Source organism: Cinclus cinclus, chromosome 1 (assembly GCF_963662255.1).
Source record: "Cinclus cinclus chromosome 1, bCinCin1.1, whole genome shotgun sequence".
Classification (NCBI taxonomy): domain Eukaryota; kingdom Metazoa; phylum Chordata; class Aves; order Passeriformes; family Cinclidae; genus Cinclus; species Cinclus cinclus.
In genome coordinates, this window is record NC_085046.1 from 110988347 (window position 1) to 111006823 (window position 18477).

The 18477-nt window shown below is 38.7% G+C and overlaps 1 protein-coding gene across 1 annotated transcript; it reads left to right on the forward strand.

Annotated features, from left to right (window-relative positions):
* Positions 1-11954: 11954 nt before the first annotated feature.
* Positions 11955-14941, forward strand: PPDPFL (pancreatic progenitor cell differentiation and proliferation factor like). The gene is made up of 4 exons (XM_062513684.1): positions 11955-12009; positions 12967-13056; positions 13139-13238; positions 14866-14941. Exons 1-4 carry the CDS (start codon positions 11955-11957, stop codon positions 14939-14941), a joined length of 321 nt encoding a protein of 106 aa, XP_062369668.1.
* The last annotated feature ends 3536 nt before the right edge of the window (positions 14942-18477 follow it).

Sequence of the window (18477 nt, forward strand, 5' to 3'; positions counted from 1 at the left end):
ATTGTCACCTGTTACAGCTGAAAATTTGGTCAAAAAAATTAAATAGATTGTACTGAAATGAGTACACATAAAAAAAGAGTTGCTGGGGTTTTTTTTCTTTTTTTTTTTTTTTAATGTATGCAGACCAGAAAACAAGAAAAAGAAAGATAATAGAGTATGTAATGCTCATTTTCAGATTTTCTACCTGTAGCAGCTGGGTGCATGGCTCAGTCTTGTGTGCATGCATTGCCTTTAGGTTCTCAGCCCATGAGAGTGTACTGAGCATTGGCCTTGCCCAGGAAACACTGAGAGGGAAAAAATATCACCGCATCCTACATAGCACAGCTCAATGTGCTGTCCCCTCTGAAAACAGCAAAGATATCCAGGATGGTGTAGACTTTCACCAGACAGGAAAATAGCAGTTGGTGATGGCCTGCAGACTTTCATTACAGCCACAGCCACAACAGATTTACACCAGACTGCTGTGCCATGGGTCTAAGGGAGCCTGGCAGAAACAGCTTTCAAGAAAAAATGCCCTTAAATTTCTAGACTTGGAAAACGGAAAGAGAGGACAGGTGTGATACCTCTCCAGCACTGAGCAGCTTCTGACATGGAACCATGAAGGCAATCTTTTCTGTCCAGAAATCAGCACCAAGAGGGGCTCATGATGCATATCCAGAACTATTAAGTCTTGGCAAAACTGAGCTGGGTGGTGCATCTGCCATGCTTTTAGTGCATTAGAAAAATCAGAGATTCATTTGGTGCTGGCACAACTTTTGAAGAGCACAGTGAAGGAGATCCAGAAACCAAATGGCCTGCAGAAACCATCCAGGGAGATGGGTTTTACTGCCCTTGAATCTGGAGAAACCTGGAGCTTTTTGCCTCCTCTGTTGTCCTTTGACAATGTCACAAGCTGTAGCTTGCTGTGATAAAGTGATCAGAGTGTAGATGCTTTAACGTAGTAGCAGATGGTGATCTTAGAGGTCCTGAAGTTCATCTTTGAAAGAGACATCTTTCAAAGGAAATAGAAGAGCTTGCATGATTGCTGTCACAGTCACAAGGACTTCATCCTTGGCAAAGCAGGAACATGCTTGTGGCAAACTAAGGGAGCTGCAGACACAGACAAGGCACTGCAGCCTGGGGCCTCCTTACTGTGGTCCTGGGAATGGTGCAGATGTGCATTAATTCTGCCTGCTTGTCTTGCCGCACTGCAGATGAAAGAAACAGCTGAACAGGTAAGTATCTGCCTTTGCCAGATTTCCACATAGCTCAGATGTGTGCATATATAAAATGCCAGTGCTAATGGTATATTTCCAAACTTTATTACGGAATTCATAAAGTTAAAATACTTGCTTTCAGATCTTCCATTCAGTAAAAATAATAATAGAAAAAAAATTTTTAAAAAAGTGAATTTTTTAGGCACGTGTTAAGAACGTGCCTTTTTACCTTTACAAACCAAAACTGACCAAAATTACTTTAATGATCCTTTGGCAAGATGCAAATTTACAGAAGGTGGAATTTGGAGCCCTAAGGCAGCCAAGAGATGCTCCCTTCCAAGCTGAGCCTGCTGCCAGTGCAAAGAACAAGGTGAGACAGATTTCATTTGCTACCTGGAATAGTACAGCAGAGAAACCACAGGAAGAGGAATTCACTTGCTGGTAACTCAGCTGCTTCACAGGTCCTCTTGTGCTTCTCAGGTGCTGCCAAGGCCACCCTGGTGATTAAGCAGACACCTGTACCCGTTCAATCACCTGGATTTTAGCTCCAGTGTTTGTAGTGAGGTGTTGGCAGGGCCAGAATACATTATTTACTCCTAATTTCTAAGCTTACTTAACTATGACATAAATGAAAGCGTTGACATGGATTAAGTGCTTGAGTTTAAAGAATGCATTTGAGAAACCATAAATAAATGAGTCAAGGAAAAAAAGAGAGCTCTTTAAAATTTATGAAACACTATCCATTTCAGAACTATTAAAGTTCTTATCAATTTCAGAACCATAGAACCACTCACACTTTAATACAAATTTCTATTAGAACAATATTTTTCAACTATATTTTGTGAGAAAACTGAAATTCTGCAGTTAGATTTTCTGATCTTTCATTTTGTTCATTTTTTGTACTTCTGGCAAATTAAAGAAGCCTTTATGGTGTAATAGAAAAGAATATAATTTTGGACTGGGTAACAATTAAAATGAATGAGGTTAACGAATTGTATCTGAAACACTGCTTTTATATTCAGAAATGTTTGTTTCAGATGCTATTTTATGCCTCTATTATATTTACTACACATTCAGACAAATAGAAAAATAGAAAACTCTGTCTGTGATACACAGAAAAAAATCACAGCAATTATGTCCAAAATGTGAATGTTTGAGAATAGGTCTTGTCCTTGTTGGCTTTTAATTAATTGCTGACTAACTGCCCCTGTTACCTGCGCCTGTGTTGGTTAATGCAGAGCCATGTTGTCCACATGTGCCTGAAATCCTGCATATTGCAAATCGTGCATAAAAGAATATGCTTAAAGATTTAAACTATTGAATCTGAGCTGCACTTACTTGTGAATATTTTAACCAGCTAGTTAGGAGAAAAAAAAATTATAAAAAATTGCAAGATTTTAGGGAATACAATTTTTTAAAGGGTGGTGTTTTGCGAATGAATCTCTCCAACAATATTCATAAAGATAACTTCAGGTGCTTGGCATTCCTGGGTCACCCAGGTGAAATTACAGGGATAGAGCTCTACTGTTAAACCAAAAATCACCTGAACCCAGATCCTCAGAAGTATTTAGAAATAGTTGTCTTGTGTACTGTTCAGGCACTGGTCCTTCCAAAAGCTGACAGCACCAAGCTGATGAATTACAGAGCAGATGTGTGAGAATTGAAGCCAATGCTGAGCAAAATGACTTTTTTCTGGCAGCTTGCCTGACTTTAACCTTGCTGTGCCTGACCCAGCTCCAACACCAAAGCCCTTTCAAGCACACAGAACTACTTTTTCCCAAAACTGACTTATAAGTAAACTGTAGGTATAATGGGAAACTGTTCTTTTCAACAATTATTTCTTAAACTGCAGGCCAGTACCCTTTTGGCAGTCCTGAAAGGGCCTTAAGTGGGTCGGTCAAATATCATGTGGCAGCAGTTCTCTCTCAGGGTAGCAGAAGCTGCTGCATTAACAAGCGAGGACAGCCTAAGACATTTGCAGGTTTGATAACCACCTTAAATTGCTGACAGCAGTTTATTTTCTCCAAGGCAAAGGAGTGAATATGAACACTTGTAGCCAATTATAAACTCCTCCCTCTTGACTGATATGGAGGTTCTAAGCTGCTGGAAAGTCTAATTGAAGGTAAATGAGATGAACCAAATGGAGGTGACATTTTCAGATTTGCATAAACCAATCCTAGATATTTCAAGATTCTCTTGCTGAGTTCAAACAACCTATTCTCTGCATTTGTTCTGACAGTGATATGTGAAATTAACCCAGCACTTCTCACAGCTTCTTTTACTCTTACAGAAGACAGACACATGCACTCTATCATATCCTCTAGAACATTTTCAAGTATTAACCATCAACTAACTGTTTACTGTTTTATTGGAGTAACTCTTTCACCTTCTTGGTCTATTTCATTATAAAGCTTGATGTGTTCTACAATACCTTTTGCAGCTTCAGTCTATAAATAGTTTTGGTGATGTCCTTTAATTTTGCAGTCTTCTATAACTTGCTTTTTCTCAACAAAATTCTTCAAAAGGAGCAGATTGCATTGTCACAGATGCATGATAAGAAACAGGAGGAGGAATGGAGGGAACAGATTAGCATTAATGGTAACCTGTGTTCACATATATAATTATTTAGTGTACCTTTCAATTACAGGTAGTTCCAGTATTCTGCCAAAAGTTAACTTGCATACGGAGTGTCAAATACTTTCCATTCAAAATGTGTAAAGGATCTGTTGGGCTTGAATTCAATTGAGAAAATTGCAGTTAACTGCAATGCAAGCAAAAGGGAGGAAAAAGATGAATTTAAGCAGGGTGAGGAAAATGGGCTATGCACTTCCTGTCTGATCAGACTCCTCATACCTGAGACTGACTTTTGTAAAACTATATTACAATTGTTATACTTCAGTAGGATGAAGATAAATTAAAAACTGCCTATCACTATTTTCACTGGTAAATCAGAAAGTAGATAAACTCAACCCTTGACAGCAGATCTAGTGATAAGATGCAGACGGAACATTGACCAAATGAAAATAATGGGGAAACTTCATTAAATTGCATCAAACTTGGACTGCACTGTCAACTCTAATCTTTAGACCCTTGTCTGTTTTTTCAATATTGGCACTTGCTAGGAAAACCTACTGTGGAACTAGCCAATAAAATCTTACTACAAGTATACTTGTGTTCCTGAAATTGCAAGGTAGCATGTAAGCTTCTGTTCTCATTTGTCAGAAAGAAACAGACTAAACTTCTGCAAGTATGGGAACTATTTAAACTAGAAGAAAAGTGAAAGTCAAGGAACTAGGTGTTTTGCGTCTTGCAGCTGTATTCAGAGTCAAATCTGGTCACTCTGAGGAGAGGCCCCTGTAGCATCATCAGGGTGGTCAGACTCCCATTTACCTGAAGGAGATGCCCCCTGCCAGCAGCACATCAATGGCAATTCCTCTGATTCTTCATCAATTTTGATATGATTCAGCATCACAGGAAGTAAATAAACACCTGTCAGTGCAGATTGTGTCATAGGAGGCAGAATATTGGAGCAACACATCTCAACTGAGTTGGTCTTATTTAGTGTTAATGAGTTAATGCACTCATTACAGAATGTAACTCTGTGGTGAGAACAGTTTGTTTAGGTCTTCTTGCTACTGCCTTGGCAAAATATATCCTACAGATTAAGAAACTCTGGATTAAGGGACCCCTTGCCATATTTCATTTCATCTTCTCTTCTGTGTTTCTTGTACTGTACTAATACTGCTTCAAACCTGTATTTCTAGTGTTTCACTAGCAGTGAATATGACCTCAGATTCCAAAGTCTTGTGGCATGGAAACAGTATATCCTGACACAGACCAACCACTTGCACCCACCTTGTATTTTGGTGGGATGGACAAGTTCCTTACTGTCTTTCCTCAGCTCCAGGAAATGCTGGCAACTGTGTCTTCATTGCCAGTGAGATGAGTTCATAGTTTGAATAAATTCTGCTGGGATGATGGACACTTTTACCTTTCCTTTTTTATAAGTCAACCTGAAGTGCAATGTCATTATGTCATGCTTAGAGGCTCAGCAAGGGTGTCAGTTAGGACTGAGGCTAGGAAGAATGGTCTCCCAAAGAAGTTGCATGTCTGGCTCTTTTCTCTCCTAGTTCTTTTTTTTTTTTTTTTTTGGCTCCTAAATGGTCACAGAAGCAGAGACTGGCAGTGCCTGTTCTCTTTTTTATTGCTGGTATGTTGCATCTTTAAGGCAGCAGGCCCTCCCTGGTTGTGTGAATGGGACTGTGCTCCAGCCCTTGCTGTGCTAAAAGACTTGGCACCGTGCATGTGGAGGCAGCTTTGCAGAAGCCTCAGAGAAAGACTTTCCACCAGCAGCATCTGTGGAGATGGAAACAGCCATTGCATTAGATTCATTAAGATCTGAGGAAATGCAATAACTGACCCTAATTAGCCATCTACACCCAAATGTTTAACGTGGTAGATTTTCAAATGGATGCCTAGCGGAGTCATTTATTTGGCACCTTACTGGGTTTGGATCTTACACTAGGCATCAGTGATGTCGCATTAAATTAACTAACCCTTAAATTAATTCCAGAGAAGCTTGACAGGAGACAGAACATGATTGTCCATGCTATTAAGATGTTAGAAATGTCCTGGAATCCCTTAGGTTTAGGGCTTTCCCTGGCTTTTCCCCAAAAAAATGCCAAGCAGCTTGGATTTTAACACAAGCAAGAGAGAATTCTTCAACATTTTGGTTTTAAACATCTTATTTTGCAGTATAAAACAATGTGGCTGTTGGCCATTTTATATCAGTTGTCTTCAGGGCCAAAGAATGGTACTAAGCATATTTAAACTATGATTTCAGATGAAATTAAGTGTGGGGGAGCCTAGAAAAAAATGGCAGAGTCCCTTTTCAGTCCTAATGGTGTTTTCATTTCTGAGGTCAACTGACTAAATTTAGAAAGAAGAAGGAAACAACAAGCATAATGAACTGAGGATCTGACCTGATGTCCTTGTGTGATAAGTCCTAGGCATCCAGCCTTCCTTCTCTGCAGGCTGGAGGAATTTGGAAGTGATTTAAAGCTTTCATGTTTCTTCAGGTGTTGCTGTAACAACCTCACCATGTTGAGGTAAGTCGACCACAGCTTCAGGACATACAGTTTTCTCTACCGAAACTGTACAAGTACACTTTGGCTTCTTAATTTTGGAACAGTTCTGTTCTGTGGTGTCCTGGGCCAGCTCTGTTGCTAGGTTAATGGGAAATTTTCCAGCTGCAAAACTATGAATATGTTCTTCTTATTCACAAGTTCCCCGATTCCTTTTGCACCTCATGCTGCTCCATTCTGAGCATCTGGCCTGGTGACAGAACAACTAGTCAAGAAATGAGGATGCCAGCATGTCTCAGTGCTGAGGAATAGTGTCTATGCACTGTGAGGCATGATGGATTACTACAACCTTCTAGGATGCCTTTGCAGAGATATTCAGGTTGTGTTCAAATTGGTGAGCCTGAGCCCATTCTACCCACAAGGACAGAGAGACAGTAGTACAGAAGTGAATGAGAGAAGGGTCTGTGTGTGTACATCAAAATGCACAGTACTCTTTACAGCAATTTGAAGAAATGGATGCTATTCAATAAAATGTTTGCTTTAACCAAAACAGACAAGAATATTAAAATATGCAATTTGGCCCTGCATCTCTGCAATAGATGTGAAATTGAATAAGAAGCCAACTTTTCTTGTCTCTATAGATCAAAAAATTTCCAGGGACATATTAAAAAGGTATATAAACATGCCTATGTTTCAATTTTGCTTTATTCAGTTACATTCCAATCAATTACATATTCTATTTTGTAGGAATACCATTTATCATCCCTCTATTTGGTGATACTGAGAGCTTAAGTCTTCTCCTTCAGAACACTTGAGAAACAAATGTAGCTCAAAGTTCAAGTGTTCATATGCCTTTTGAGAAAGTTGCAAAGGATAGAGCTTGGTGGAAGGGGCTTGCACAGCTTGTTGTGTATTTATCCAAAGAAAAATGGGCTTAAGTGCTGATAAAATTAAAATGACAAATGTTTAAAAAAATCTTTGTTTTCATGTGAGTGTGGTGCTGCATTGGACATGAATTGGACTGAATAAAGAGAAATTTGTAACTTTCAACCTTTGAAAATTGGCATTTAACAGTAAATTCACAAAGATACACTAATGATTTAGAAATGCAGGGGTTTTTTTCAGTGTTTTTGTCATGCAGCTTTTATGTAAAAGTATCTGTTTTCCCTGCTTTTGCTGATATTTCCGGCCATGTGCATCATTCAGAGATGTGCTCCATGCACTCTAGAGATCAGTAATTACCCTTTTCTTTCAGTGTTATCCAATATATTTTTCTCTTCATTAAATGTGTTTTCATTTTGTTTTTTTTTCCCGAGTTTATATTCACATTTGCAGTAAAGATTAAAAATAAAAACAATGAGAGAAAGTGCTAGAGCACCCGGAAAGCAATAACTTCATTAATGGGGGTGGTCATTACTACAGAGCGGATGATTTGCAGTGGTACCACACACCACAGTGGTGAAGAAAAGTGTTTCTGGTCCCTTCTGTGCTCAGGCTCTCCCCAGCAGCACTATGGCCCTAGGTATCCTTTGCAGGATACATACAATATGAATTTCCATTCCCCTGCCAACTCTCACTCTGCCATTTAATTCTTCATCAGTACCTCAACTTTTGGTTTTGATAGATGAGCCCGGCATTCCTGCTGAGCTGTTTGGCTTGCTTGGAGGAATATTTGAAGAGTAAAATGAATGAAAAATGTAAGTGATGGCACTGGTCCTTGGAAGCAGCTAACAAACTGAACAGGTTTTGATAAGTAATTTTTGCATGGCAAAGTTTTTTTACTTCACGTAGTGGAACTATGACATTTCTTTAATGCAAGCCTCTTTTATAGACTCCTTTCAAAATTTCACGGAACAGGCATGCAAAACAATTTGTTGAGGTAGATAGTGAATAATTAGGGTTACTAACAGATCCGTGAAGGAAATGTTTCTGAAAGTTCTCTAAAAATGTTAGTACAACCATTACAAAATACTACTCAGGGAAGTTTGGTGTTCTCATGGAGAGCCATATGGTCAAACTGATACACACTTCCCTTAAAAGAAGAGAGATTTATAATTTCTGTAAAAAATTGGAATGAAATGTTATTTGTGGATGGGTAATAAGACTAATTTTGAGATTAGCGCAGTTGGTTAGAGCATGGTGCTAATAATGCCAAGGTTGTGAGCTTGATCCATGTATGTACCATTCATTTAAGAGCTGGACTCAATGATCTTTCTAGGGTGCTTTTAAACTCAGACTATTCTGTGATTCTGTGGTTTATGAAAAGGTGCAAAATCTTCTTTCCCATGGCTTGTGGGAGAGAATACTCAGCCCTCATGTGCCAAAACTGTACCTTTCTGCATATGCATTTGGAAATATGCTTTCACTCAATTTGTCCACATCTCTCTAAACATTGTCAGAGCACCCATACAGTCCTGCAAAGGATGCAGCCCTGAAGCAACACTGTAGAATTTCTAATGCCGCACTACTGTTACAGAAAGTTAAGTGGCAAGGAAAAGTAAATAAATTGTCATAAAATTGCGTGGAAGAAAATACCCAAAACAAGTCCCCAGAAAGACTGGCACCTGTATCACAGATGTTCCAAGAAATGAAAGAGTAGCTAAGTTTATTAGATAAACTTTGTTTAGTGAATAATTAACAGGTCAGCTTCAAAGTGTAACTCAATATAGACTGTTTGTTTGTTTTTCTTTTTTGTGATAGCGATGTTTTGCTTTTAATGTTTTGGTTTTAATGTCCAATAAAGGGTTATATCAGGTAATCCCAGCATGATAAGGTGGGAGATTTATCCATTAATCAGTCATATTTACATAATTTTTGATTTCAAATTACTTTCTCGTAAGTATCCATATTTCATGGGATCACAAATAATTCAGTATTTTACCTATTTAGTAGTTATGCATACACAACTGTTATGTTAACATTGTTGTTAAGGTCACAGGGCCTTATTCAAAGGCCTCATTCAAAGGGCTGGAAATGTACCTTTTGTAAAAGCATTTTTACAAAACTGGGGATTATGTACTATTTATTTCAAAAATAGTGCCTCTTTTTGCATAAAGCATGGATATGAACCTAGTTTGCTATATTCAAGAGATTACAGCATGTATTTAGTAAGACTACTTCCATATTCATGACAGAATTTGAGTAGTGATGCACCAAGGCTTCCAGGGAGAAAAAAATGGGTTAGTGCTTAAAGCAATTGCATGCTGTATTGAAAGTTAAATTGTAACCTTGCCCCTGAGTTTGTAATTGGTGCTATGTGAGTTAATCATAGGCGGCCACTAACCAAGTACCTCAATGTCTCATTGAGAATCTGATTTACCAACATACTGAATTCTTAAATCTGGATCTGAAGTAAATGACAGCTATAAGTGGGTAAATGAAGTATGGCATGAAGTAGTTATAAAAAACCCTAAGTCCTACAGTGCTGTCATATGAGACATGTAAGATTTGTGAATAATTTTATTTAGCTTTTTTGGATCTCAGAATTCCCTCTTGTTAGCTGAAGATAATAGCATGCTTTGGTTTTGTAGCAATACTTTAAAATAATTGTGCCAGTATTTTAGAAACAGTCTGCCAGAATGACCATGCAAGAAAAAACACTGGTGAAACCTGCAGTTCTGTGTTCAAAGATTCTGTACTCCTACTAGAAGAAATACAATAGATAGGACATAATGACAAATTGAGTGAAAGAAATAGTGGAAAGTTTTCTCATTAAATTAGCCTTTCTATTCCAGTCCATTAAATGGGACTCCAAAACAAAAGTGGTAAATGACCATGTATGCTAAATATTAAAGCCAAATTGTACATATACAGCAGTGAAGCAACTGAAAATTTTACAGACCTGGTGTTTACCAGCTCCCGAGTATTTTGGCATGTCTCTGAGATGGATGGATGTTTGTGAGGTCTGCAAGAGACATACTTATGTCTGTTTCCTTGCCAAATACAAAGCCTATAGCATGGGTATGTTAGAGCCTAGACAGCTTTTCTGATAATGTCCTCGATAAACCAATGCTTATATTAAAATGGGTTTTAAAACCTGAAAGCAAAAGCAGATACAATAAATGATGTTACTAGATCTTCCTAGGACACACTGATATCACTACAAATGCCCACCCTCATAGCCCAAGAAGAGCATTTCCTGTGGCTCTTTGGGAAGAAGCTTCCTCTCTCAGGAATGGATCTGACAACTCAACAGAGTGCTCGGTGTGACAACATTTATGGTGACAAAAATGGGGTATTGCAGAAGTTTATTGCCCTCAAATAGAACAAGACTGAAGATAGAAATTGATTACTAAGGCAGAAAATGAGGTGACTGATAAAGTAAACTAGTAGCTAATACTATTAACAATCTAATACATTTAAGTATCCATAAACAAGAAGCTGCAATAGTGGGTACTGCTACTCTTAGAGTGCTGTTTTACATAAATGTGTGGGGTAACTGGTGCTAGGGCTTGGTATGAACTCATCTGCAAAGTATTTCCTGTGTCAATCTTGCAGATTTCTCAGTGATGAGCCTTCAATCTTTGCTCAGGAGAGACCACCACATTGTCAAGACTCTGACAACACATCAGTAAAAATGCCTATGGAAACAGGCTTACCTGTTACAAATGCTGTGTGAGTATTGTTTTAGAGGGTGTTTCCCTGCAGTGTGGTTTACACACCTATAAATATGCTAGGAGCTATTATGAGCTATGTCCATATCATTTAAGATAGAATGCACTATTCAAGCAGGGGTGAGAGTAACATCACACACACTACGTATCTGTGTTCTTATCCACAGCTCCGGCTAGGGAAAAAAAAATAAAAGAGGACAAAAAGTTTTGTTATGGAGCAGGAGCAGACCAAACAACCAAAGCTGCTTGTTAGTTTTTCTGTTGTCAGTTCTGAAAGGTGAGGACACCCACTGTTGGACTATTGCCATGCGGTACGGTTACAACTATGAAAGGATCTGTGCATTTATCTTGGGCAGGCCAAAGTAGTTTTCCGATCTATGTTATTGTCTTATATTTTACCAAGAGTACACGATCACAGGTTTTGCACATTACCGTGAGAGTGGAGACCATTCCTTTCGCTTCACAAAAGAAATTAGTGTATATGCATAGCCACGCTCGCGTTTCTGAACAAAAACCTTTACCCAAACAAGCACCAGTCTGCTTGACCCCGCTCTTCCCCACAGGGAAGAGAATAATTTGCGCAGCATCTCCAGTCCCGCCTGGGCACTCCAGCCATGTGCTTGGGATGCCACGCAGGAGCAGGGACCGAGGGGCCGCTGCGGGGACGCGCGAATCGCCGCGGTCTGTCCCGGGCCGACCCGGGCGGCTGCTGCGGCCGAGGGCTCCTTCCCCCGCCGTCACCGCGCTCCCGTCCCGCCTGTGCCACCGCCCCCGGGCGGGGAGAGCCGCCTGCCGCGTCCCATAAAGGGCGGCCGGGGCCCCGGCGGCGCTCGCTGCCCAGCGGGGTCCCATCTCTGCCTCTGGACGGGAGCTCTCCCTGGGACACGCAGGTGAGCCGCAGGGACGGGGCAGCAGCGCCGCTCCCCGAGACGGGAGCCTCCTTTGCCCCGGCACAGCTCGTCCTTTGCCCCGGCACAGCTCGTCCTTTGCCCCGGCACAGCGCATCCTTTTCCCCGCAGGCTTCTCCCGGAGAAAGCCGGATTCCCCGTCGAGTCGCTTCCATGGCATCCGTCCCCTCCGCCGGATGCCTCCTGGCCAAGAACCAGTACTACAGGAGTGAGTGCTCGGCGGGGCCGGGAGCTGTGTGTTGTCCCCAAACACACCCCCCGCCCTTCTCTCCCCTCTTCTTTTCTCTCTGCCTGGGGAGCGCCTCTGGAGGCTGAGCCCCCTCCTCGAGCCTCTCCCGAGAAAGTGGCTGGGTAGTTGGCACTCAGGAAAAGTGTCAGAAAGTGTTTCAGATGATGTCTGGATAGCTTTTATTTTCTTGGAGAGTTTTATCATATCACAAAACTTTAGTTTAAATGACCATCTGCCTCTGGCTATTGATCTACCTTTTTTCTTTTTTCTTTTTTTTAAAAAAAATTAGTCTAGAATTATTTATTAGGCTTATCATATACATCTATATACATGTATGTATTTAATTGTAGAACATTACCTAGAAAAAGTGCTAGCCTAACTAGTAATGATTTCTACCTGTACTTCCTATTTACTTTATCTCCTATTTACTTTGCAAATTTAGACAAAATACAAAATTAATTCACATTTTTGTTTCTAATTATGTGAAACAATCACTGTTTTGACAGTACATGTGCTGCATTAGGATTCCTAGGTCCAGGATGTGCACTAGTCTGAGTGTAGTATTTTGTTGTGTCACAAGAGAAAGTATAGTAATTGAGTTGTTGTGGACTTGAATGTTCAAGGATGTACTTGCTTGTCTTGATAGTGGTGTGGCCATGATCTTAAGTTTTGTCAGTGATTTCAGTGGAAGTTACACAGACAGATATCAGTATGCTTTTAAGGGAAGTGTAAGTAGAGTTAGAGACAAACTGATATAAAAGTTCTTATGAAAACGACTGTAGTTGAACAGTGTAAATATAGAAGTTACGCTCTGTAGCTCAGTGGAATTGCTTCCTCCGAGGCAGCACCATGTCAGGAAAACTCCTGACCCATAAATAGTGCACTCTCTCAAAGCATCATTTGTTCATTACATGTGTGTCTGTTTTCCATGGACAGCAAGACTGAACTCGGAATCCAGTGTTTCTTCCAGCTCCTCTGGCTCTTTGGATGCTGTGAACATCACAGATCAGGGCAAAGAATTGCATGGTACTGTTTCCTTCTTTGAAACACTTTTCAGGTTTTCCTGTTATTCATCCAGTGTCTAATGTGGGCTTTTCTCCTTTGGCAGGGTTACCAGAGCTAATTGATAAATATTGGTGGATAAAAAGCTTCTTCCACAGTGAACCCTCTCCACCAACTGTTGGCAGAAAAACACTGTCAGCAAGCAGGTGAGTCTTGTTTTTAAAATGGTAGGAATAACTTACTTGCCCTGCTTTCCTCTTGGTAAAAGTGTTGGTAAGCAAGTCATAATCAGCTAAAACCATCTGGTGGGGTGCAATGCTGTTTTGATTATTTAAGTAAAATATACATCAAGTGTAAGGCTGTAGAACCTTTCCATGTTTTTCATTTTAACAAATGAACTCATGTGCTATTTCACATTATGAAGGTGGTAGTGCCTATTACTGTTTCACACTTATGGTGATATTTATTTAATCATCTACCTATAGAACTTGCACAAATATTTATACAGTTTGGGCCTTTTACTTTATGTTGAAAAACTGATATGAATGCATCCAAAAATACTTAGGCAGATAAATTAATATCTTTGAAGTGAATACAATGAAAATTTTATTTATAACCTTTCTATATATATTTCTGCAGTACCAACAGTTGAAAAGGATGGTGTGATGGCTTTTCTGACTGAGATGCTATGAACAGACTTGTTTTTCCAAGAGGCTTGGGTTCTTCCTAATGTCTGGGCTCAGCTGCGAGAAGAAAACAAAACCTTTAGGAGAGTGAAAAAGTGTATTTTCAAATATTTGTCAGTAGCTAAAACAATATTGCTTAATGGACATATCCATGGCCTACCATATCCTTTCCAGATTTGCCATAATTTGTGATGTCTCTCTAGTGAGTTTCCAGAAGTAAACATCCTGATGACTTGAATAATTAGAGAAATGCAACAGTAAAAATAAGACATCATAGGTTTAGGATGAAGATGTGTATTGAATGGCTTTGCAATAGGTGATTCAGTTAAGTTGCCTTTAAGATACCAGCTCTATAGGCAGTCACACTGATGTAAACAAGATTCAGATCTATAATCCAGAGTAGGACTGCCATGTGGCACATGTCTTTTATCCAGTATTTGCATACCAGTTGCAGGGTGTGAGTTTATAAGAATGCTTGTCAATAGCTTTGCTTTTAGAAAGCCCAATTATATGAATAAGCAATAATTAGTTTGGTGTCTTTGATCAAGTGCATAGATCCTAACTTCAAATACCCAGGTACAACTTTGATTCCCACCTATATATGCTGGTATTTGAGGCTATAATAGAGGAGATGGACAAGAAACCAGTAATCCTAATGGAAACTGTCCTCTTCCAAGAAGAGCAAGCATAATTAAAGTTGATACTTCTAGTTAGTTTTAGATTTCTTCTGCTTGCTTTGTTGCGTCTTAAAGATCTACTTGTTCCTAAGTGACTAATTCTATCAATATTCTGCTGTCTATCAGGTTAGTTATGAGGGCTAGATCTGGCAAAGGAATCCACTCAAAGTTATCACATTATTGTTGTTATCCAAGTGTACCTTTTGTCATGCTCTTGAAAGGTGCTATAGCATTGCAATGCTGAAGACTCAATGAAGCTAATTAGTATAATGATAGTTTATTCTACTGGGCAAGACTGAAATGCATCAAGGGTTATGAAAAACAACAAGTATTTGGCCAGATGATAACATTTGTGACAAGTATCTATGGAAGTTTTTGACGTACTATCATTAAACCTGCTGGATATTTGCCCATCACTGAATGAACTAACAGCAGCAAACATTAATGTAGCCAACATCTTTTTATTATAGGTTAATGGTTGTCATGGTTATGCATGACTCCAAGGTGTATCAAGTGGCTGCTTCAGGGAGTTTACAGTCTTGGTAGGGGCAATAAATACATGGCAGATGTGAACAGAAAAGAGCACAATTCTGAAAACATGATTTTAAGGGTCTTTAAATTGACTTGAGTCTTACTTTACTGCTATTGTACAGTTTCACTTTTGTCTGTTCTCTTAGTGTACAGAATGACTTTTTTTTTGTACTAAGATTTTTTTTATTAATAAAGATTTAATCAATATTTTGTCTGACTTATTTTTGGCCTCCAGAAACAGACTGGAGTTCCATTTTGCCTGTGGTGGAGTTGCTGTGTGGGTTTGGGATTTCTTTTTAAAATGCATATTTATTTGGCTTTTTTAAAACAAGGTATTTGAAAAACTTAAACCCCCCCTAAAAGTCTGTGTTCTATGTGCATCACATTCTTCTTTTAGTCACTTCAAGGTCTGATGTGACTTAGAAAAGGAGTGCAAACTAGGAAAAAACTCCTAACACCTTTTTCTATAAGACCATGTTGTAAAGGAAGAAAGACTATGCCATAGTTGCAAGAAGGTGACTGTGACTCTCTTTGAAGATGCTTGAAATCACAGAAGAAAGAGATGCTGTTGCCTTATTATTGTTATACATCTGAAATACCAGATTCAGGAAACACTGTGGAAAAGAAGTCACAAGTTTCCATATTACTCATTCGTCTTAAACTGCTTCTGTCCTTATGGAGCCAAAACTTGGGGTGCAGAACACACTTAAGGAGTTGATAAGCTGTTAAAATCCACAAAACAACCCCCCAAACCCAAATACAGTTATTTTTCAGGGAGTGATGAGGAAGCCTGCATATTGTTTGCTTTCGTTTGCTTAGGCCCTATGAAAAACTTGTTTTCATGATGGCATCAATGTGATAGAAATCTCTGCTCTAGAGTGGTGTCCTTGTGCCATTCACATCCTCTTTTACTGTGATCAGCTCAGCCTTTGAGCAGCACCCCTGCCAAATCAGAGTTATTTGTGCCAGTTATTCAAAGTAAGCAATAAACCAGCTCCATTAATTAATATCTGATATTGGTATAACAGACTCCTGAGAGGATATGGGTAAATGGGACATGAAAGTGCTTGCAAACAAAGGGCTGCAGTTTTTTGCACCTCAGTAATAGGGAAATGTTAGCTTTCGTGATTTAAATGCCAATTCAATGCACCTTTGAGAGGAGGGTAAAGCCAAAATTTAATTGATTAAAAGAGAAGCTGAGATAAATAGGAAGGGAAAGCTATATTGTATACTTTAAATACCACTTAGAATAAGGAAAACAGGAAAATAGTATGATTTCATATGTCAGTCTGGGCAAGACAGGTACAAATGTTTGACCAATGATTAATTGTAATAGAAAAGAAACATTTTTTTGCTTTTTGCTGTTATAAGGTCTATAAGTAGAGACCTATTTTAAGCTAATCTGTATATTGTTATCCATCTGGAAAAAAGCAATCCAAGTATCATAACCAAGTTAGGAATGGAGAGTTGGCCTTGAAAAAGACTTTTTTTTTTTTTTTTTCTTTATCTCAAGCACATATATAGCAATGATACTTAATAACAGACTTCCATTTCTTCCCTAAAAGGAAATTTAAATCATAGTGTCTGGGCCCTAGTAGTATCCTATTAAAAGTCAAAAGAGAAGAAAATTCTTATACCATCTGTTTTGGCTCAAGAAGGATGAAATCTGCCCTTCTGCATGTTTAGAGAGAGAAATTAATAATAATTTTTTTTTCCCTCAGTTGTTATTTGGAAGAAGTACCGTAAATTTACATTTCTTTCCTAGAGTTTTCTTGCCTGTATGTGAGGTAAACGATACTTCATATTGTGGATATCGAATAGTGACAATTAACTCTAAAGACTGTAGCTATTGCAGTGAAATGGGTTTGCTGTGTGGTTTTGTTTTGTTTTGTTTTGTTTTGTTGGTTTTTTTGTTCTTTTTTTTGCAAACATGCTTTTTCTGCAGAAGCAAGAATCATAAATGGACCAAGGTATATACAACAGGTTTTCAATATAAGAATGAAGAGCAAATCTAACAGTGAATCAAACTAATTTTGACTTCTTAGGAGTAAGTAATATCCTTGAATTTTTTTTTAGTGTTACTTCTCTTTGTGGTATTAAAATATTCTGATACTTGAAAATAATTGCAAATCCCTCTTCATTTTTTTAAAATGATCTTAAATAATAGTTCATTATTTCTTCTTGAAAGCAGACTCTCTCTTATTGTCACTTCTCAAATCTATGAAGGAAAACCCAAACAGGCTTTACTCAGACATTTCTACCAGGATTAATATTGTTTGCAAAACATTTCTTGGGTTATTGCACATACAGCTGGTGACTGAAAATTTTGACCATGACCATGTTCATTGCCCTGGCTGACTCTTTATTGATGGAGGGATTCTGTCAGATTTCTTTTGTCATGCACTCTGTCACATGCCATTTTAAGCTGTTCTGGCAGTAGCAGGTGTGAAAATACTTTTTGTAATCACTGCAAGATAGGGTTTTGTAATAGAAAGGCTATCACTACTGAGGAAAAGAATCTGATCAGTGTTTTGGGAGGAAGTTGTGGAAAAGCATATTTTTTCCTTTTTTTCCATTTCCATCCTCTCAGAAACCATGGGGAAAGAAATTGCTGTTTCCCAGCCTTACGACAAAAGAGAAGATTCAGGTCCCACTTACAGTACTTGATGGTATGTTCAGAGACACTCTATTGACTTTTTCTCAAAAATAAAATTATAAAAGTGCTTGTAGTTGAAATGACAGAATACGATCTCGACAGAGATATGATGTTAGAGCAGCTCATAAAAGGAATAAAAAAGGGCCTGTACACTCAAAAATAAGCTTTTCTTAGCTATGTCAACCACTATGTCTCCTTCAAACTCAGCCATCTTTTTATGTTTGGTATCAACAAAATTAATTTTCATTTATAGCTGTAATACAGAAGACATAATCTCATTTTACTTTTTTAGTTGAGGTAACACCACTGGGTGCAAGATAAAACTGTTTTGTCAGTTTGTAGAGGAGAACCAATGTACATCTTGATGTCAGCCATCCTTTGGGGATCATCTCCAGGACAGAGAGAAGCCTGGATGTCCAGGAGAAATCCACAAATACTGGAAGTCGCTTTTCAGAAAGGTATTCAGGTTTTGTTTTCCTTTCATTTTGTTTTGTTTTCTGTTGCTCTTTCTGCAAAAAGTGAGAAATCACTTCATCCTGACTTTGAAGCAGTCAAGGATGGAGAATCTGTAAAACAGACTAAAGGTAATGTAGAGTAAAACACTTTTTTTTTTTGTAGTTGAATGCCTTCATCTTTCCCACTGGTACCAATTTGAATTTCTCTGTGAGCAGCAGATCAGGTGCTAGTCAGAAAAGCACAACCCAAATAATAAGTAAAATTTTAAAATGCTGATTCCACTTTCTCTTCAAGGATCTGTCTGAAGAGGTTGCATCATTTTGTTTAATATCCAGCTCCACAGACTTCAAGAAGTATTTCAACACTGTAGAAGTGAATCAATAGGTGGAAGCAGCTGGAGATCTGCTTTTTGCTTCTGTGAGTCAAAGCTAAAAGCCAG

Excerpts from the sequence above, each read along its gene's own strand:
- PPDPFL (XM_062513684.1), top strand. The coding sequence starts at position 11,955 with ATGGCATCCGTCCCCTCCGCCGGATGCCTCCTGGCCAAGAACCAGTAC. Across the intron at positions 12,010-12,966 it reads CAAGAACCAGTACTACAGGA|CAAGACTGAACTCGGAATCC; the intron begins GTGAGTGCTCGG and ends TTCCATGGACAG. Across the intron at positions 13,239-14,865 it reads AAAACACTGTCAGCAAGCAG|GTTAATGGTTGTCATGGTTA; the intron begins GTGAGTCTTGTT and ends TTTTTATTATAG.